Source organism: Anser brachyrhynchus, assembly GCF_964034855.1.
Source record: "Anser brachyrhynchus genome assembly, chromosome: 11".
Lineage (NCBI taxonomy): Eukaryota > Metazoa > Chordata > Aves > Anseriformes > Anatidae > Anser > Anser brachyrhynchus.
The window spans coordinates 14,323,567-14,343,256 of NC_137706.1; the positions used below are offsets into that span (position 1 = coordinate 14,323,567).

Genomic DNA, 19,690 nt, shown 5'->3' on the forward strand with positions numbered 1-19,690 from the left:
TAAAGCCCGATTTACAGAAACCACTGACCTTTTCGTGGAAAGGGCAGAGGATTTGGAAAGCTTTTCTTCTTCTAGAAAATAAACAGAGGAGTCGAGCCAGAAGCAAGGATTGGCCTGGCTGTGGATGTCTTCGGCAGCCATCGGAAACCATGAGCTGGCACCCAGACGGGAGCTGACGACGTCGGGGCAGACGGGGCTGCGGGAGGCTCGAGATGCTGGCAGCGAGCGCCGGGTTATCCTGGTTAGCAGGATTAGGATTAGGGCTGGGGCTTAATCCCCTGAGGCGGCGCTGCAGATTGCTTGTCCCTGCTGCTCGGAGGGACAGACATGTGGCAGGGCAGAGGCTTCATCCCACGGGGCAGGAAAGCTTCCCAGGACCTGTGCTGTGGCCTGAGCCACAACTCTGTACGGAGCTGCTCTAGGAAAGGGATGAGCTCGATGCTGGGGTGAGGGAGGAAAACCACATCAGGAATCCCTCCTGGGTGTAACGCTGCCCTGCTCCCCAGATAAACCTGAGCCATCAAACTGCTTTATGGAGGGATTGCTGAAACAATAGGGCTGTCCACCCACACGAAGATCCACACGGGAGGGGTCTCTGGTGGGGGGGAAAGGTCCCTTGGGTCAGAGGGGAGTGCCCGTGCCCGGGGGTGGTGAGGAGGAGTGCGAAACCCCAGTGATAACAGCGCGACCCCTGCAAACGTATCGGCCCTCAGCCGAAACCCGCGGGGTTTATGGCCCGGGAGCTGGCTGGGCGCTTGAGCAAGGGGAAGGCCGGGGATTGTCAAGGGGAAACAACTTTGTATGAGCTTGGAAATAAAGAGGATTGCATCACAGGAACACGCAGCCCTATCACGTATGTTTCTCTTTCTCACCCCCCCGCCGGGGCCCGGGGCATTGGCTATCTGCGCGGCTCAGAAAGAGTTACAGCGCTGCTCGGCTTGGAAGGTCTCCACGCGGAAGAAACCAAACCCAGTGGTAAATCCTGCTATAACAAGGCCTAAATAGTCCCTGCAGAAGGCAGTGAAATTATGCCTGACCTTCGACCTACCAAACCCTTTCAAGTAGAGCCATCCCTTGCGAAAACTTGGCGGCTGCGCGCAGCTGGGGCGTGGTGTGCGCGTTGGGGGCTCTCTCTGCTCCTCAACGCTTCCCCGGGCTTCACAGGTTGCTTCTCTCTCTTTTGACAGCCAGTTCATCCCTCTTCCAGCCAGGATCTTCCAGCACGGCACCTTTCCAGCCCCAGGTGCCCCCCTACCCTCTCTGGGATCCCTCGTCCCCCTGCAGGTCCCCCTTCAAGGAGCCCCTGGTGCTGCCAGGACGGGGGGTCCTGCGGAGAGCAGAGCTCCGGCTGCCTCCCCCGCCTCCGTTTTTAATATCCTTTCCCATGCGTGTCAGTAGGGACAGCGGCATTTATGCCCCAGGGGACAGAAGGAAAACATTCCGCTTTCTGTTTTTAGAAAGGCTGCTGATTTTTCTGGAGCTCCTTCTGGGACACAACCAGGCGGTTGCTCCTCAAAAGGCAAAACAAACACCCTTGGCCTAGTTGCCTGCGTACGGGCCTGGGAATCTTGCCCCGTGCTCCCCTTCCGACCTTGTTTCCCGCTGAACACAATAGCAGTAATTACCCTGAGGCTGAAGGGTTATTCGAAAGCAAGCTCAGTGTCTTGTCCACTCTCTCCTTTCCAGCTGCTGTTTCTCCCTTCACTGAGCAAAACGTTCGCTGGTGTTTCCATCGATAACTGACGGAAATTCCACCGCCGAGCTTGGCCGTGAGATACGTGCGTGCTCCCTGCCTTCCTCACGCCCTGGTGCTCCGGGGATACGTTCAAAGGGTTTATTTACAGGGGTGGGCAAGCTCCCTTTGCGTGGGGCACCACTTGGCTGCGCCTCACAGGAGGCACAGGCTGTGTCCGAGGGACGAGGCGGCTGGATGCTGGAGCGGGGATGGAAAATGAGGTGGAACGGCTGATCAAAGTGCACGGCACGTGGCCGGGCTGCTGAGCTCGCTGCCGGCTGAGATTGCCAAGTTGCCAGAGCAAGAAATGGAGCAAGACTCGGGAAGAGTCAACATGTAACGGTGGGCAGCAGCAGGACTATCTGCAGCAGATTAGCTAATGCTAAAACAGAGGGTTTTGCAAGAAGAGATAAGGTCAACTTCATGTTTAGGGGGGATAGGAGGAGATTTCCAGCGCGGAGGCAAATGATCCTGCATACTTTTACTGTGTGGTTTCCTGTACCCTCTTCAGAAGCTTTTGCTGCTGAATATGAATTCAGCCTGAGCGTGCTTTAGCCCGACAGTTTCTGCCTTCCCGGGCAGAGCTTCCCACGTGGCACCAGCTCTGGAAAGCACGGCTGGGCTTTTCCAGCACAGCCTCCCCTGGGGTCTGAGCTGGACAACGCTCAAAGAGGGTCTTGTTCATGGCTGAGCCAACAGACGTGTGGTGCTGCGCTGTGGGGCTGTCCCCGACCTGGCTGCAGGCTGCTCCGGAGGAACTTGGGCTCCTTGGGCTGATCTGTGCGTGGTGGTGTGGGATGCGCCCTGAGCTCCAAAGTGCCCTGCAGGAACATAGGGGAAGCCCGCCCAGGGAGAGAAAATGTGCCCTGAGCACGCACCCTGTGTGCTGAGTGTGCTCCCCATGCGCTCTGAGTGTGCACTCCATGCACCCTGAGTCTGCATCCCTGCGCTCTGAGTGTGCGCCCTGTGCTGAGTGTGCTCCCCATGCACCGTGAGTGTGCATCCATGCACCCTGTGTGCGCCCTGTGCACTTTGAGTGTGCACCCCAGGCACTCTGAGCGTGCACCCCATGCACTGAGTGTGCACCCTGTGCACTCTGAGTGTGCATCTGTACACCCTGAGCGTGCACCCCGTGCACCCTGAGCGCGCACCCCACGCACCCCAAGCGCGCTCCCCGAGCTCATTAGCGCCTCGCTCGGTGCTTCCTAATTAACCACCCCTACCTTTGAAGCCCGACCCACGGGGGCAGAGGCGGCAGGGCTCCGGGGGGCCGTGCCGTGCCGTGCCGGTCCCACCCCGGGGGCGGGCGGCGGAGCACGTGAGGCCGGGCCGGGCCGTGCCGAGCCGTGCCGGGCCGCCCCGAGTCACTCCCCGCCCCGAGCCCCGCGGCGGAGCGGAGCAGGAGCGGAGCAGGAGCGGCTCGGCACGGCTCGGCTCGGCACGGCTCGGCTCGGCACGGCTCGGCACGCAGCATGGAGCCAGCAAGGCGGTGGCGAGCGCTGCTCCTCCTGGGGCTGGGGCTCTCGCTGCTGCTGGTGGTGGCCGGTGAGTGCAGGGGGAGCCCGGGGGGTGCGCGCAGCCCCCCGCAGGAGCAGAGGGGCCGGGAGGGAAGAGCTCGGGGCCGCAGCTCGCTCCTGGCTGCCGAGCCGGGAGTAGCCGAGCCGAGCTGGGCCGTGCCGAGCTGGGCCGTGCCGTGCTTTCGGGCTGAGATAAGCGTGTAAACAGCTGCCCTGGGAGCGGCACGGCACGGCACGGCACCGGGAGCCGCGGGGAGAGGCAGCGCCCTGCGGGTCACCGGGGGGTGGGCGATCAACCAAAAGGCTGACCCCCAAGGGTTACAGTGGGGTGGCTGACCCCAAAAGGCTGACCCCGAAAGGGCGATCCCGAAAGGCCGACCCCAAAGATTGACCCCAAAAGGTGACCCCAAAGGGACGGGTGTGAGCAGGGAGCAGGGGAGCGAAGCCCCCGCGCAGGAGGGCGCCCGTTCGGCCCTCCCCGGGCAGCCCTGACCTGACCCCCCCCAGCCCCGCCGGTTTTCGGAGGATGTTATTTTTGCCTTCCGGCCAGCCTGTGGGTTCACATAAGCAAACATTTCCAAAAGCGGTGCCTGAGCTTTGTGGCCTTGGTTCCTGGCTGTCCGGGCCGTGACAGCTCCGTCCTTGACCCGAGAGATCCGTGTGTGGGGAGGATGGAGATGCTGAACCGCTCCGCCGCCGGCCCTGAAACGTCCCAAAAAGTAGGAGCATCCAAAACTTTTTGCAGCACTGGAAAATGTGAGCGGCGTGCCTCGCTGCTGGGCGAGGGGCCGGCCGGTGACACCCGCCACCCGAGGAATTATTCCTGGGAGGGGAGAAAAGAGAATCTGCTCCCTCGGAATAAATGAAGTATAAATCTAGCACCGGGACCCCTCCCGTCCCAGCCCTGGGAAGATATGCAGGGAATTTTACGCCGCTCGCTCCTTTTCCCGCAGTGTCCCACCCCAGAAACTCCCCCGTCGGAGCGGTGTGCGCGAGGATGCCGGGGCGCACACGTCCGCTGGCACGCCGTGCTGCAGGAGGCAGCCGGCTCCTGCTGCTCCACACAGGCAGCTCTGTGCGCAGGGGGTCCTTGGGATGCGCCCAGGACCTGCGGAGGAGTGTGGGGCGAAGGCATCCCCACGGAGCAGCCCGTGTAGGAGCTCTCTCCTCCCGCGCCGTAGCTCATGGCAGCGCATTGATGGAGCATGAGGTCATGCAGAGCTGGCTGGGCAGCGCAGGCAGCGACTTGAACCGGTGCCCGAGGTTTTCTGCCTCCCAAGGCTGGGCTAAGGGAGCTCCAGCATCCTTTTGGAAACCCTCGTGGGACGCCCGGGCCCCGCCTGGCCTGCCTGCTGCTGGTGCCTACCCTACAGTTGCTGAGCATCGGGAAGAATAGGATTACCTCGGAGCAGCCCTGCTATTAAAAGGCTAATGAGTAGGAGCTCGCTGAGTAGTAGCTTAGGCTAATGAGAGCCTTGCTGCTTGGTGTGGGTCCAGGCAGCAAGCCCACAGCTCATTACCTTCCACCTTCTCCGGGGCACGCAGGTGGTGGGGGATCGCTGCTGGGTCTCCACCTGAGTTGGAGCTTTGCTCCGACTCGAGCGTGGCACCGAGCAACGTGCTGTCCCTGCGCTTGGCGTGGGGCTCTTAAGGTTTTCAGGCAGCTCTGTGGGAATCGGGTCGAGGTTTACGGAGAGCGTTGCCACCCTGCAGCTGTTTGGGCAGGATAGATTGGGGGTGGGAGGAATTTCCCCGAGGCCATGCGGCACCCTGCGCTTCCTCCTCTCCAGCGGCTGTGAGCGCAGGCACGTGGCTCCCCCTGCGATGATTTTTTTGTTTGTAAATACTAACTTTGGTTAGCAAAACCCAGCAGGGTGACCAGCCCCGTTCCCTGGCATCATCCTGTCCTGCTCATGCCCGTGCGTGCCCCAGCCTGGCCAGCCCCGGCCTCCCGGCACCGCAGCCGAAGCAGGCAGGGCGCTGCGGGCCTGGGATTCCCCTGGGCGCTGGGCTGACCTTCGGGCTCTGTCCAACCACTTTTTCTGTGCGCTTTTTTCCTGATGGCTCGCGGTGACACGTGGCTTTGCTGGCAGGTGATTTCTGCAACGTAAACCACTGTCAGAACGGGGGCACCTGCCTGACCGGCATCAACGAGGCCCCCTTCTTCTGCATCTGCCCTGAAGGCTACGTTGGGATTGACTGCAACGAGACAGAGAAAGGTGAGGCTCAGGGAGGGACCCGAGTCCCCGTCGCAGGGGCTCTGTGTGGTGCAGGGGACCAGGCAGCCCGCAGGAGCCTGGCAGCGTGCCCTCCTCGTGGCCCCGTGCCTCCAGCCCTTTTGCGTCCTCAGGCACTGAAAACACAGAGGATGCTCTTATTTCCCCCCTGTGCCCATATAACATCCCTTTTTACCTCCTTTCCCCTTTCCCAGGCCCCTGCCACCCTAACCCTTGCCACAACAACGGCGAGTGCCAGTTGGTCCCAAATCGAGGGGACGTCTTCACCGACTACATCTGCAAGTGCCCCGCGGGGTACGACGGGGTGCACTGCCAGAACAGTGAGTACAGCAGGCTGGGGGGCTGGGGGGGGGCTGGAGGTGGCAGCTCAGGCACCCCTGGACCTGCTCCCAAGGGGATGTGGTGATCCCGGTGATGTGACGGGGCTGCCCCAAAGCTCAGCCTGCTCCACACATGTTACCAGCCCTGCGGCCAGCAGGGACACGGCTTGAAGGAGAGCTTCAGGCTGTGCCAGCAGGTGTGGGGGACCCTCGCTCTGCAGACACCTCTCTTCCCGGGGCTGGCTTTGGGGTCACCTCCTGAGCCCACTCTCCTCTGTCCTAGACAAGAACGAGTGCTCCTCCCAGCCCTGCAAAAACGGAGGCACATGCCTAGACCTGGATGGCGACTACACCTGCAAGTGCCCTTCTCCCTTCTTCGGGAGGTCCTGCCACGTCCGTAAGTTCCTGGCACCCCTTGTCCCCAGGCAGGAGGCAGACGAGCCCCTGGTTCTGCTGCCTGGTCACGTATGGCCCCTGCTCTCCCTCCCTCCCTCCCTCCCTCCCCGCGCCCCCAGGCTGTGCCGTTCCCCTGGGCATGGAAGGAGGAGCCATCTCGGACGCGCAGCTCTCGGCCTCCTCTGTCCACTACGGCTTCCTCGGCCTCCAGCGCTGGGGGCCGGAGCTCGCCCGCCTCAACAACCACGGCATCGTCAATGCCTGGACCTCCAGCAATTATGACAAGAGCCCCTGGATCCAGGTACCTATGGGAGGAGCGGCGAGCAGCCCCGTTAGCTGCTGCTGCTGGGGTTTAGCACGGTGCCGCCTGGGGCACCGCGTGTCCTGGAGAAGGCGGTGGGCACCCGGCGGGGTGACATCCCCTCCTCTGCCCAGACCTGGGGCCAGGGGATGCAGGGCTTTAACACCGAGGAACCCACGGTGCCCAGGTGTTCCTGGGTGTGATGCTGCCAGGCTGGGTGGTGCCGTGGGTGCAGACCTCACGTCCCACTATATTCACCCTCTTGCTCCCGCCCCCCAGGCCAACCTGCTGAGGAAGATGAGGCTGAGCGGCATCGTCACGCAAGGCGCTCGCCGCGTGGGGAAGTCGGAGTACATCCGCGCCTACAAAGTGGCCTACAGCCTGGACGGGAGGGAGTTCACCTTCTGCAAGGACGAGAAGCAGGACACGGACAAGGTGGGCTGAGCGGTGGGGCTGTGTGCCCAGTCCTGAGCTCGGGGGAGTGCTTCTGACCCGGGTCAAAGCCACGTCGGGGACCCTCCGAGCAGCGTGCCGCACCGCACGGGCGGTTCGGGAGTGCTCTCCGGCTCTTTAATTGACCGTAATGAGCACACCCAAAGAAGCAGGGCTGATTTATTCAGGTCATTCAGATAACATCTTTGTAGTTAACGTGCTACAGAGGATGTGGGCACGGCCTGGAAGCGCCAGCAAATAACTTGCGTGGCTTTGGGCTGAGCGTGAGCCCACCGCGTATCTCGGTCTCGAGTCACTGAATGCAGCACTTTTTTAGGGGAACTGCCTCCTGGCTGTTTTTTTGTGCACCCAGGGAAAGGCTGGGAATATCTGCCTCGCTTTAAACAAAGAAAAGTTTATCTCATCTGCACAGTGCTGGAAAAAAAAAAAAAGCATGGAAGCGTGACCTGACAGCACGCTGCGTTTTGAACGCAAACAAGCACGGCGCCCCTCTGCTTTTCGAGCGCACGTCACAATTTGGGGAGCGCAGCTGCAGGGAGTGGGGGCAGCTCTGTGCGGATGAAGCACGGGGCATCACGTGGCAGTGCTGAGAGCACTGGGGCTGCTGCCAGCTCGTGCGCCCTTCAGGGGCACAATCGATGAGCTCAGGTTCCCCTGGTTCTGGGGAACAGACGCCGAGGTCTGTCCGTCTGGTGGGCAAGGGCTTTTAGCGGGTGCTGGGGCGCCCACCTCCGCCTGCTTTTTCCAGGTTTTCCAGGGGAACGTGGACTATGGCACCATGCAGACCAACATGTTCGACCCTCCCATCACGGCCCAGTTCATCCGCATCTACCCCGTGGTGTGCCGCCGCGCCTGCACGCTGCGCTTCGAGCTCATCGGCTGCGAGATGAACGGTAAACGCGCGCCGTGTGCCGCGGGGAGGTGGCTCTGCGCGGGCTCCGGGTGCCGGGCAGGGGCTGTCCCCTCCCCAGGGACCACGGGGCTGGCAGGGGGGTTCAATCCGGATGGGTGTCGGTCTGGCTCCACTGCTGACGCCTCGCCTCGCCAGGCTGACCCCGTGGTCACTGCAGGGGACGTAGGACAGGGTGTCCCCCCCTTGTACCCGTCCTCGTCCCTACTTGGCCAGCGAGCGCTTGTTTTTCTCAGGCTGTCTCGTGATGCCTGGAAATCCCCACGGGAGCTTTTTGGGAGCGCAGGCTGTTAATCCCATCAGCTCAGCCGGGTAGTGCTGCGTTCTCACGCTGCTAACACCTTCCCAAGCTGTCCCAGCTCACGGCTGGGGTTTTTTTTTATTGTTCCCCATCCAATCCCTGACCCGGCTGCTTTTCCTGCCGGAGAGCTTGAAAAGCTACTGAAGATCAAAGTCCTGTGGGAAACGTGACTGATGATTAGCCGGAGCCCTCGGCTTTCCCTTCTCCTCCCCGCATTCCTGCCCTGCTGCACGTCCCAGGCAGTGCCTGGCACAGCCCTGAGCGGGGCGAGCGTGCCGGGCTGGGGCTCGGGCCGCATCCTGCCCCTACCCAGGTGCGGTGCCAGCTGCGAATTCAGCGCTGAGCTCTGTCCTCGTGCTGGGCTGTGCTGCAGGGCTGTCCACACGTCCCTGCAGCAGGAGGCACTGTGAGGCAGGGAATGGCTCGGCACCGAAAATACCGTCCTGGCTGCGGCCGGGAGCGTGGGCGAGCTGCCAGCCCCGCACATCCCCGGTGCCGTCCCGTGTCCCCGGTGCCGTCCCGTGTCCCCGGTGCCATCCCGTGTCCCCGGTGCCATCCCGTGCCCAGCTCTGCTCTCCGTGCCTCCGGGATGTGCCCTCCGGCCCCGCGGGGCTCTGCCGGCTGCGGTGGGGGTGCTGGTGCTTTGGACTCTTTCCCTTTCACCGCCCGCATAAACCGTTGTGTTACAGTGTATTTCAACACGGCAGGTTGCTCGGAGCCTCTGGGCATGAAATCCCACCTGATCCCTGACCAGCAGATCACAGCCTCCAGCGTCTTCAAGACGTGGGGCATCGACGCCTTTACCTGGCACCCCCATTACGCCCGCCTGGACAAGACGGGCAAGACCAACGCCTGGACGGCGCTGCACAACGGGCAGGCCGAGTGGCTGCAGGTGGGTCTGCGTGCCCCAGGCTCTGCCCCGGGGCTGGGGGGGGGCTTACGGCAACCCCCGTGGGGCCCTGACCCCCCCTCCGGACCCTGACCCCTCAGCCCCAGCTCCTCCTCCCTTCTGTTTTGCAGGACAGCTCAGGTCTGCGTTTCCATTCCCAGCCTGGAATGGGAACAAATAGTTTTGAAATTTCCTTCTCGGTTTCCTTTCCTCCGCTGTTTTTATACTTTTCACATGATTTCGTGACATAATAGGACAAAGCAGTTTAGATATTTGTCCCACTTTTTCTTTTATTTGGGAAATGATTAAAAGCAGCTGCTCCTCAGCCCTAAATCAAGCAGCTGGTGGAAATGCCTCCTGATGGGGTCGCAGTGACACGCTGCCGTGGGCTGTAGCACTGAAGGCTGGACGTTTGTGTACGTGCAGATAGGTTTACATTTACACTCATATATATAAATATACAGCTACGTATGGCTAGGACTGGCCTGAAGGAACATAAAATAAGAGCTAAATTAATGAGGCTTTCAGCTCGTTTGCTGCGTTGCCCCGCGCCGTGCCAGCAGCAGTAGCACAGCGTGGCAGAGCAGGAGGCAGAGCAGATAGAACAGAAACCACCTCACTCACAGCCCAGATGTCAGACCGCGTTGAACCGCGTGTTTCCTCAGCCAGAATCGCTTTCTGCTGGAAATGCATTTCCCCTGGGGATTCTTTATTTTTATGCCTGGAGAGCTTGGCCATCCTTCCCACAGTGACCTTTTCAGCGAACGGTGCGTAAGGGGCAGCAGCGACGTGCGGGGAGCAGACCCCTGCCCCACGGGGGCTGAGCTGAGGCAGCTGGGCTTGTGTCTCGCTTTGGGTCGCTCTGAGGGATGCTGCGAGTGTTAAAGGTTCAAATATTTCACGACAGCATTTTATTAGCTGCTCTGCCACCGGGGAAGAGGTTGAGGGGTGTTTTCTGTGCTCCGGCCCCCCGGGAGGTGCGGGATGCTCTGGGTGGGAGCGCTGCTGCCCCGGCAGGGCTGTGCCAGCCCCGCTGATGTGCGGCGCCGTGCCCGACCTCCTCTCTGTGCCAGATCGACCTCCGGGACCCGAAGAAGGTGACGGGCATCATCACGCAAGGCGCCCGCGACTTCGGCCACATCCAGTACGTGGCAGCCTACAAAGTGGCCTACAGTGACAACGGCACCTCCTGGACCGTGTACCGGGACAGCCAGACCAACAGCACCAAGGTGAGGGGGCGGCGAGCTCCCGGGGCTCGGGGACGCCTCGGGGTCGGGTGGCACAGGGGAAATTGGGGCTGGTGGCCGGGGGGGTCCCCGCGGTGCTCACCCCCACCCTCTCCCCCCCCCCCAGATCTTCCACGGCAACAGCGACAACTACTCGCACAAGAAGAACGTCTTCGACGTGCCCTTCTACGCCCGCTTCGTGCGCATCCTGCCCGTGGCCTGGCACAACCGCATCACGCTGCGCGTCGAGCTGCTGGGCTGCGACGAGTAGGCGCCGGGGCGGCGCGCAGAGCACCGACGGGGCTGCTCTTCCCCGCCGCCCGGCCCGCGCCCTGCCCGCCCCCCCGCACCTCCCGCTCCCACCTCAAGCCTCCCTCTTCCCCCTCCCCGAAAATAAGTCGGAGGCGCTGCCTTTTGCCCTGGCCGGATGGGGCTGGGGAGCCTCCCCCCGCCCTGCCTTGGCGCTGGGGCTGCAGCACTGCACTTTATGGGGCTGTCGTGGGTGGGATGTGCGGATGGGTCCTGCTCTTTTGCCCCGTGAGCTGGGAACGAGGGGCCCTTCTGCAGCTGGGGCTTGGCTGTAGGACCCCCCGCAAATCCTGGAGCCAACTTTTCTGCCCCTTTTTGCTTCTGCTTCCAGCAGCGAGGCTACAGCCAGCAGCAGCGCCCTGCCTGCGCCGCGCCAGAGCTCAGGGCTTGGCTGTTTTGGGGGGGACCAAAAACCAGCCCCCGCCGTCCCTCCTGCTCCCCGCACAGCTGCACGCAGGGGGCTGCAAACCCTCAGCTGGGTCCCCCGTCCCTTTTGCAAGGCCCCGAGTCCCCTTGCCGGTGGTGTCAGTGCCGCATAGTGCGAGAGGAGTGATGAGACGGGGGAGAGGCTGCTCCTATCACAAAGTGCCGCGTCGCCTTGGCCGGCAGCTCTGCCCCCTGGGTCTGGCTTTTTGGCAGCCGAGAGCCCTCCCCAGCCCCCAGCCAGGCTGTTTTCCCCAAGGGAGCAAATCCGGGGGTCTGCGGGGTGCAGGTGGTGGGGGCACCCTGCCCTCCTAAGGGGGGAGGTCTTGGGAATTGTTTCTCTCCCCTTCGATCACATTCCCAGGGTGCCAGCACCAGCGTCCTCCAAGCCTCAGCAGTGCCACCGTCCCCTTTTACTGGGGGGGCTGCAGGTCCCTCGCCCCCAGAGCCAAGCAGTGGCTGCCGTCTGCAGTGGGGACGGAGAGCTGGGCACGGGGTGCCGGGAGGAGCAGCGGCAGGCGGTGGCTGAACAACGCAAGTGCAGTGGGCAGGCAGCCGCATCCCTGACCCTTTTTGTAACCTGATTTTTCCCTTTCTGTGCTGGGGGGGAGCCTCATGATGCCGGAGCAGTCGGGAGTGGTAGTAGGAGAGGGGTGAGAGCTGGCACTGCCAGGCAGGAGCGTGGCCAGGGGCTCAGGGCAGCGGCAGGACAAGCCCTCACCTTGGGGCCATGTCCCCGTGGGCAGCACTGGTGGCGATGCTGTCCCCATGTGCTGGGACAGGAAGCGGCCGCGGGGCCGGGCTGGCTTTGGAAAGCACCGAGGGGACCTGGCCGGTCTGGGGCTGGCCCTGCTGGGGTGTCACTGACAGTATTAAAACCAGCTGAAACTTCGGGCCGTGTGCTCGCTGCTCTGTGATGCGGCTGGAGGGAAGGCGGAGGGGCCCCGGGGTGCCCCAGTGCCCAGGGTACCCGGGCTGCGCGCATCCTTCCCACGGCCTCCACCCCTCCCAGCTGCGGCAGCCCGGTGCTCGCAGCTGGCCCAGCGTAACGGGACGGGACGTGGGGAGGGGAAGTGGCTATCAGCACCCCACACCCTGCGTATCCTCCTTTGGCTCTGATCCTGGAGCAAATCCCCCACTGTGAAGCGAAACTGGCTCTTGGAGCGAGAGCTTTGGCCAGGGCTGCGCGCGGGGATGCGGCCGGCCGAGCTCTGGGGGGGTGGGGGACGGAGGGTGCCGGATGGGGACCCTGGGCCTGGCGGGGAAGGCACCGAGGTGTTGGTGTGGATCAGCTTTGCTTCCTTCCAGAGGTTTCTGCCTCACTGGGCAGGGACCCCGAGGCTGGCACGAATGGCCCTGGTGCCACCTGCATCCCGCCACAGCCCCGCTGTCCCCGCAGCTCCTGAACTCACCGCGGCCCTGGCTGCTCGGTGACAAATCGGTGACACAGCCAGAGCAGGGGGGGGACGCACTGAGCTCCGCTCCCACCCAGACGTGCCCCCCTTATCGCCGGGAAGCTGCGGCAGCGATAAGGGCAGCCTGCTCCAAGGCAGGCCGAGACAGCCCTGAGCCGGGGGAGGCTGTGCGGGGAGGACGAAGCGAGCCAAAGCCACACGTCGGAGCAGGGGACGCGTCCTCCACACCCTGGTCACCGCTGTCCCCTGCCACCCCCACCCCGCTGGGGGATGCCGAGCCCCTTCCCAGCACTGTGCCGCTTCCTTCCTCCTGCAGACCACGGGGCTGCCTTTGAAGAGGGCGAGGAGGGCCGGGGCACCCTGCTCACCACGCGAAGCCTCTGTCGGCTCGTCCCTGTCCCTCGGATGCTCTTCCCGGAGGCAGGAAGGCCGGCACGCTGCAGCCGCGGCACCCCGCTGCCTGCTGACCCCGCTGCCGGTGCTGCCAGCTGCCCGCGAGCCTGCTCGGCAGGAAGCAGCCGCAGGGGAGAGCATCCTCTCGCCTCTGCCCGGAAAGCCCAGCGCCGATCGCAGCCTCCTCCGTCCTGCCGCGGGTGCGGGTTTTCCTCCCTGCTTTTAGCCTTCAGCAACAGGTTCCTGCTGGGAACTGAGACGGGTCCCATGCAGGCGGCGTTTCGGAGAGAAATCCCCAGCGGGGCCGCGCCGGAGCTGTCAGCCCCTGGCTTTGAGGCGGGCGAGCCGGGGATGACATTTTTATGGCTCCTGTTCAACCCGCAGCTCGGCCAGCCCCAAGCACGTGCCCGTCCCACATGCTGCGGGCTTGGATCTGCCCTGACCCCGCGCGGCGCCGCTCACCCCGCAGCCCAGGGCCGCCCTCGGGGGGCTCGACCCAAAGCCCCAGCAGAAAGCAGGGCTGGGAGCATCCCCTAAGCACCGACAATAGGGTGAGAGGAGGGAAGGAGCCCAGGGGATTCACCAAACAATCCCTCTCCCCTTCTCCTGGGGCCGTGCGGAGGGATGGCTCGTTGCAGGGCATTTCGGGCACCCTGCGGCTTTTTCCTCCTCTCCGAAACAATGGGGCGGCCGCGCCAAGGAGCAGCGTGCCCCGGCGGGGAGGGGACCGTCCCCGATCAGATCAGATCAGACGCTGGCTGGGACGTGGGGAGGCACGTCCCGGAGCCGCCGTGCCGGGAGATGTAATCGCCCCCATTGTGGGCTGCGGGGCAGCGCGCTCCGGCCGGCAGGGCGGGCGGCACGCCGGGCGTCATGCACCCACGGCTGTCCCTCGCCAAAAGCGAGCTGGCGGTGCCGTGCATCGCGGCCCCGTGACGGTGCTGGGGGCAGGATGTATAGGATTACAGCCAGCACGGGGGCTCGGTGTCCCCAAAATACCCGTGATGGCCTCTGCGTCCAGCCAGAGCTGCTCGGCGAGGCCGCCTGAATGCAGGCCGTCCCTTTTTTTTGGGGGGGGTTGGATTTAATCTCTTACTTCTTTGTGATTAGAGAGGCAGAGCCGAGCCGTGAGACCCCGGGTCCCCCAGCAGTCCCAGCCACGCTTCCCAAGGGGGTCGGGGCAGCGTGGGCCCGGCGGGCTGGTGGCAGATAACGCCGTGTCCCGGCCGCCGCCGCTCCCTATCAGCGTGCCGCCGGTGCCAGACGGGCTCAGGCCCGGGGCCGCCAGGATGGGGTTTCCCATTTATTTTCGCACGCCTTGTTTTCTTTCCGGTTTGACGCCGTCCTGAGCGGCGGCAGGAGCAGGGCCCGGGCCCCCGAGCCTCATTTCCTCGCCATAAAACAACAAAGCGCAGCGCCGGGCCGGGCCGGCGGGGCACCGGGTCAGGCCACACGCTGCTGCTGCTCCCGGGTCCCGCTGGGCGCTCGGCCACCCCCAGCCCTGGGACGGCAGCCGTGCCCTCCCGAGGGACAGATCCAGGGCTCTTGGAGCTGGAAGGAGCTGGGGTTGTGCTGTGGATGGAGGTGCCCCAGCGGATGGGCTGCCCGAATGTTCTGGCTCCGTCTCTGTGTCCCGGTGCAGAGCCATCACTGAGTCGCGCTCTCCCAGCTCTGCTTTGCCCTCCTGGCCTCCGGCTGAGCCCCAACGAGGCTGAGCCTCGTGGCTCAGTGCCTCCCCTTGACCCCAGAGCACAGACACCCCCGGAGCTGCCTGTTGCCCGCATGACATGCTCGTGGAGCTCCCACAACGTGCTTGTGGCGCTCGTGGAGCTCCCACAACGTGCTCGCTTGGCACCACCGCCGCCCACAGCCAGTCCCCACGTTGGGCAGCGGGATGCCTCCTCTCCCCGCGCACATCTTTGAGCAGGACACAGTGGGGCTCACCCCCCTCATCTCGGCATCCCCGACGGGGCACCCCGTTCCCCTCGGCTCCCCCCACAAGCCGGGGCGATGCCGTCCCGTTACCAGGCGGGTGCTTGGCGAGGGCACGGCCCCGGGCAGGGCGCGTGGCTCCGGCTGGGGCTGGAGGGCGGGCGGGGGTCTCGGGGCACCCACCCCTGCTCTGGGCTGCGAGCAGGGGGTTGGGAGAGGCGTGTGTTTCCCTTTAAGAGGCAGGCCCTGGAGCTGCTTCCTCTCAGCCTTTGCAAGAGCCCCAAACACACCGCACCGCCTGCAGCCTGCCCGCTGCCTGCCGCTGCTGCCCGGCGTGAGTAGGGCTCGGTCCCGGGGACGGGCGCGGGGCGGGCTGGCACCCCGGGGTGCGGCACCCGGCGGGGTGCGGAGGGCCGGGAGGGCTGGCATCGCTTTGGGACTGCCGGGCATCAGCGCCGAGGCTGCCGGGCATCACCACGGAGGCTGCCGGGCATCGCCGCGCAGGCTGCCGGGCATCGCCGCGGTCGAGGACGCCGGCTCGCCGTCGCGTCCCCACGCCGCCATCCGCTCGCGGGCAGCGAAGAGATTTGGGATGCAGCGGGGCGAGGTCCGGCGTCCCCGTCCCGAGGTGCGAGGCTGCCGGTGCCTCGAGCCCCTGCCGCCGCCCCGCCGGCGCTCGGCAGCACACGGCGGCGTGCGCATGGCCGCGGTGCCTCGAGCAGCGCCGTGACGCCCCGCGCGCACCCGCCTCGCGGCCGGCACCGGTGCCCACCCCGCGCCCTCCGTCCTGGGGTCACGAAGCCCTCGGGGATGGGGGTTTTTGGGGCTGGCTGTGCACGGGCTGCACCCGCAGGGTGGTGGCACCGGGCGAGGAGGAGAGCCCGGGGTCGGGCACCCCGCGGGGGGAGCAGGGGGCTGCGCGTCCCGGCCCCGGCGGCGTGGCTGGATGTCACCGCTGTCCCCAGCCCGGTCCCCGCTGTGCCAGGCGGCCCCCCCCGTGCCCGCACCTTGGGGCACCCTCGTGGTGCTCGCAAACCTTGTCCGAGCGGGGGGCGCGGGTGTCACATCCCTGCCTGCTTTGGAGGGGGGGCTGCGGAGGCTGGCCGGGTGCCGTGCCCCCTCTGCCGGCTCCGGGGAAGGCTGCAGGCCGGCAGGTAGCGATGTGCCTGGCCTGGGGGACGCCGCGCTGGGCACCCTTGGGTGCCCCTGGGGGCCGAGCTGGGGGCAGCGACCCCATAGGTGGGTCCCCGGTGCCGTGGGGCAGCCGGGCTTCTCCCGGGGGACGTGGGTTGCGGTGAGCTCGGTGTATGGGGACAGCCCCCGCTGCGTCCGGGGCGGGAAGCGGCACCCGGCCCTGGGGGGGAGCTGGGGGGGTCTGCGGCCAGGCCGGGGGCTGCCCCCGCTGCCCCGGCCCCGCACAAAGCCGGGCGGCCCCGAGCTCTCCTCCCCTGCTCGGCTGCACGCTCTGCTGCCTCTGTAAGCTGAGCCTGCCGCCCGCAGCCGGGCTCGGCCGCCGTGCTCCCCGTGCGCCCCAGGGGAGGTGTTCCCAGTGCTCCCAGTCCGGAGGACGCCCTGGGGTCCTGCTTTCCCTGGCGGGTGCTGCCCCGTTCCCTGCTGTGCCCCCAGCTCTGCGGGCTGGCCGAGCCGCGGTGCTGGTGGCAGTGAGCGCCCCGTCGTGCCAGGGAGCACCGTTCCTTTTGGGGTCACCCTGCAGCGTGTCGGGTGGCCATTGTGGGGGCTGTTAAGGGGCTGCTGGGGTAGCGCCGGTGCCTCTCCAGGTGCAGCCCCAGTCCTTTCCGTCTCTGCAGCCCGGGCTCAGGGTCCAGCCCCGCTGCCAGCCATGCTGCTGCTCCCGCTGCTCCTCGAGGCCACCCTGCTGCAGCTGGCCAGCGGCTCCTACCACCCCTTCTACAACGGCTTCTACTACAACCACGTCATGAACGACAAGGGCAACGGGCATGAGAAAGGTACGGCAGGCACTGGGGGGGCTGGTGCAAGGGGCCGAACTGCCCTCCTGCCTCTAGGATGGGGTCAGCACCCACGTTTTCAGGAGTACGCGGGGCTGGAGGAGCACTGGGGGTGCTCAGAGATGCTCAGAGGTGGCTGGGGGGAGAGGTGAGGCCCAGCCCGTGACATCTTCCCTCCCTGTCTCCAGTGGCTTACTTCAACGGGGCAAAGCTGGTGGTGGAGACCCCCAGAGACCCCGTTTACAGCTCCAGCGGCGCCAACGTCACCCTGCCTTGCCACTACCGGTTCGAGCCCGACCAGGAGGGCAAGCGCAAGATCCGCATCAAGTGGTCCAAGCTGCGGGACGACTACACCAAGGAGCAGGACGTGCTGGTGGCCATCGGCAAGACCTACATGGCCTTCGGGGACTTCCGAGGCCGTGCCCACCTCCACCAGGGCGGCCGGCACGAGGCCTCGCTGGTCGTCAGCGACGTGCGCCTGCAGGACGACGGCAAGTACCGCTGCGAGGTCATCGACGGGCTGGAGGACGAGAGCGACGTGGTGGACCTCCGGCTGCAAGGTGGGGACGGGGCGCGGACCGGCGAGCGGGGACCCCTGCGGGGCAGCGAGGTGTTTGGGGGGAGAGCCCAGCCGGCCCCCGTGGGCAGGAAGGGGCTGGGGTGTGCGGGGTGATCCTCGGGGCTCAGAGCTCTCTGGGATGGGGGTTTTTGGGTTCCCGTTGTCCAGCTGTCCCTGTGACAGTGGTACGGCCAGCCCCGTGTTGGTGGTGTTCCTGCGGTCTGTGCGTCCCCATGGTGGTGCTGTGTCCCCCTGGGACCCCTTTCTGTGTGTCCCTGGGTCCGTATGTCCCTGCAGTGGTGGTCTCTGCATCCCTATTATCGTTGTCCGAGCATCCCCATGTGTGCCGGAGCCATGCCCACGAGGGAGGTGTGTGCGTGTCCCCAGGACGGAGCCACCAGCTGTCCCAGTGCCACCAGATGTCGCTGGCATCTCGCTGCTGGTGGCTGCGTGCCCAGCGCAGCCCCGCCTGAGCCTGGGGCTGTGCTGCCTGGGCTGCTGCACCCTGGGGTGCTCCCTGCCCCGCAGTGTGGGTTTGGGATGGGTCGGGGACCCGTGCAGGCTCCCGATGGCGTCGGGTTCGTGGGCTGCCCTGCGAGCCGGCTGAGCGCCCCGTCCGCCCCCAGGCATCGTGTTCCCCTACCAGCCTCCCCGCGGGCAGTACCGCCTCAACTTCCACGAAGCCGAGCGAGCGTGCCAGGAGCAGGGCGCCGTCATCGCCACCTTCAGCCAGCTCTTCCAGGCGTGGAGCGAGGGGCTGGACTGGTGCAACGCGGGCTGGCTGGCCGACGGCACCGTGCAGTACCCCATCCGCCTGCCCCGCAAGCCCTGTGGCGGGCTGCACCTCGCCCCGGGCATCCGCAGCTACGGCCCCCGCCACCGACACCTGCATCGCTTTGACGTCTTCTGCTTCTCCTCCGCGCTCAGAGGTGGGTGCTGAGCCCCGGGGAGGGGGGCTGGGGACGGGGCTGTGCCCCGCAGATGGCATCTGGTGCCCCGCTGGTGGCATCCCGTGTCCTCCCTGCCCCTTGGGGTACAGGGCTCGCAGCCCGGCGGGGATGCTCCGGGTGATGCTCGGCACCGGGGGCTCCCCCCCTGATTCCCTCCGTCCCTCCTAGGAGAGATTTTCTACCTGGAGCGCCCGGCTGGGCTGACGCTGGAGGAAGCCAAGCAGGCGTGCCAGGACGCGGGAGCTGAGATCGCCAGGGTGGGACACCTCTACTCCGCCTGGAAGTTCCTGGGGCTGGACCGCTGCGACGCCGGCTGGCTGGCGGACGGCAGCGTCCGCTACCCCATCGCCAAGCCCCGAGCCAACTGTGGCCCTGCCGAGCCCGGCGTCCGCAGCTTCGGCTTCCCCAGCAAGGGCAGGTTTGGGGTTTTCTGCTACAAGGAGAGATAAGGAGCCGGGGGAGCTCCTTCTCGGCCAGAGGATGCTTCCAGCCCGACGGTGCCTTGCACCGGGTGTTTCCCAAGGCTGTTTTGGGGGTGATTGTGGGGGGAGGCGGGGTGGGAGGTGGCTTATTTTGTTTGTTTTTTTTAGGTTTTTTTTTTTTTCTTCCTTTACATTTTACACTTTCTCAACGCAGCAGGGCTCCTGGCTGGGGCATTTTGCTCCACGTACAGCGTGGGGCTGCTGCTCGGGGCCGGGGCAGCCCCTCGCCCACGCCGGCCACCCTGCCGTTCCCGGGCTGTTTCTGCCCCCTTGTCCCCGGCCACGTTTCTGCCCCCTTGTCCCCTGCCACCCCGGCTGCAGGGGACCGGAGGCACAAAGCGGGTGCCTCTGCTGCACCCCATCCCCTGCTGTGGCCCTGTACCCATCCCCGTCCTGCTGGGGGATGCTGCTGTGCCCGTCCCCACGGGAGCCCCAGTGCCTTACCTCCGTGCGCCCCGCGCCCGGACTCCGTGTGAACTCTGGTGCCTTCTTCTTCGAGCGTTTTGTTACGAAAAGATGTATTTTCCTGGAGCTCTTCTAATAAACGAGGGAGAAAGCCCCAGAGTGATGTGGCTGTGTCCCCACCTCTGTCCCAGCCTGGTGCCGTGGAGGGAGGATGTGGGGGGGTCCCCAGCAGGACCGCCAGGGTGCTGTCGGGGCCATGCATGCCTCCATCACCTCACCATCATCTCCTGGGGGCCTTCCCCTCGTAACGAGTGCTAATTAACCCCCCAGGGGCCGGGCCTGGAAGGCAGGGGGTGAGCATCTGCTGGCAATGGGATTTCTCGGTGTTGGGTTTTAGCTGTGGGGTGTGGATGGGGTTGACCCCTCCTGGGCAGCTCCTCCTGCCCCAGCCCCTTCCAAGACAAATCTGGGGAGCGGTTTCTCCTTTTGGGGTCCCCCTGCATTTCTCCCTTGTCCCCACAACTGCACCCCTGGGATCTGGCTGGGGCTGGTGCATGATGCCCCGTGCAG

General features: G+C 65.3%; 2 protein-coding genes across 4 annotated transcripts; both read left to right on the forward strand.

Moving 5' to 3' along the window:
* The first annotated feature begins 3,046 nt into the window (after positions 1 to 3,046).
* MFGE8 (milk fat globule EGF and factor V/VIII domain containing) lies at positions 3,047 to 11,909 on the forward strand. Of its 2 annotated transcripts, none has more exons than XM_080607633.1 (10): positions 3,047 to 3,280; positions 5,346 to 5,471; positions 5,684 to 5,809; positions 6,093 to 6,206; positions 6,325 to 6,506; positions 6,786 to 6,941; positions 7,708 to 7,852; positions 8,860 to 9,062; positions 10,133 to 10,288; positions 10,413 to 11,909. In XM_080607633.1, the coding sequence occupies exons 1-10, from the start codon at positions 3,208 to 3,210 to the stop codon at positions 10,554 to 10,556; spliced, it is 1,425 nt and encodes a 474-aa protein (XP_080463759.1). In that variant the 5' UTR covers positions 3,047 to 3,207; the 3' UTR covers positions 10,557 to 11,909. The 2 variants fall into 2 exon arrangements, with proteins under 2 accessions (XP_080463759.1, XP_080463760.1); XM_080607634.1 differs by having other exon boundaries at positions 3,061 to 3,280; positions 8,878 to 9,062.
* Positions 11,910 to 12,061: 152 nt separating this feature from the next.
* Positions 12,062 to 19,279, forward strand: HAPLN3 (hyaluronan and proteoglycan link protein 3). Of its 2 annotated transcripts, none has more exons than XM_080607636.1 (5): positions 12,062 to 15,091; positions 16,566 to 16,724; positions 16,913 to 17,284; positions 17,910 to 18,212; positions 18,402 to 19,279. In XM_080607636.1, exons 1-5 carry the CDS (start codon positions 14,836 to 14,838, stop codon positions 18,680 to 18,682), a joined length of 1,371 nt encoding a protein of 456 aa, XP_080463762.1. In that variant the 5' UTR covers positions 12,062 to 14,835; the 3' UTR covers positions 18,683 to 19,279. The 2 variants fall into 2 exon arrangements, with proteins under 2 accessions (XP_080463762.1, XP_080463761.1); XM_080607635.1 differs by lacking the exon at positions 12,062 to 15,091 and adding an exon at positions 15,137 to 15,996.
* The last annotated feature ends 411 nt before the right edge of the window (positions 19,280 to 19,690 follow it).

Coding starts and splice junctions, on each gene's coding strand:
- MFGE8 (XM_080607633.1), top strand. CDS start 3,208: ATGGAGCCAGCAAGGCGGTGGCGAGCGCTGCTCCTCCTGGGGCTGGGG. Junction 6,942..7,707: donor AGAAGCAGGACACGGACAAG/GTGGGCTGAGCG, acceptor TGCTTTTTCCAG/GTTTTCCAGGGGAACGTGGA. Junction 9,063..10,132: donor GGCAGGCCGAGTGGCTGCAG/GTGGGTCTGCGT, acceptor TCTCTGTGCCAG/ATCGACCTCCGGGACCCGAA.
- HAPLN3 (XM_080607636.1), top strand. CDS start 14,836: ATGCCGTCCCGTTACCAGGCGGGTGCTTGGCGAGGGCACGGCCCCGGG. Junction 17,285..17,909: donor GGTGGACCTCCGGCTGCAAG/GTGGGGACGGGG, acceptor GTCCGCCCCCAG/GCATCGTGTTCCCCTACCAG. Junction 18,213..18,401: donor CTTCTCCTCCGCGCTCAGAG/GTGGGTGCTGAG, acceptor CGTCCCTCCTAG/GAGAGATTTTCTACCTGGAG.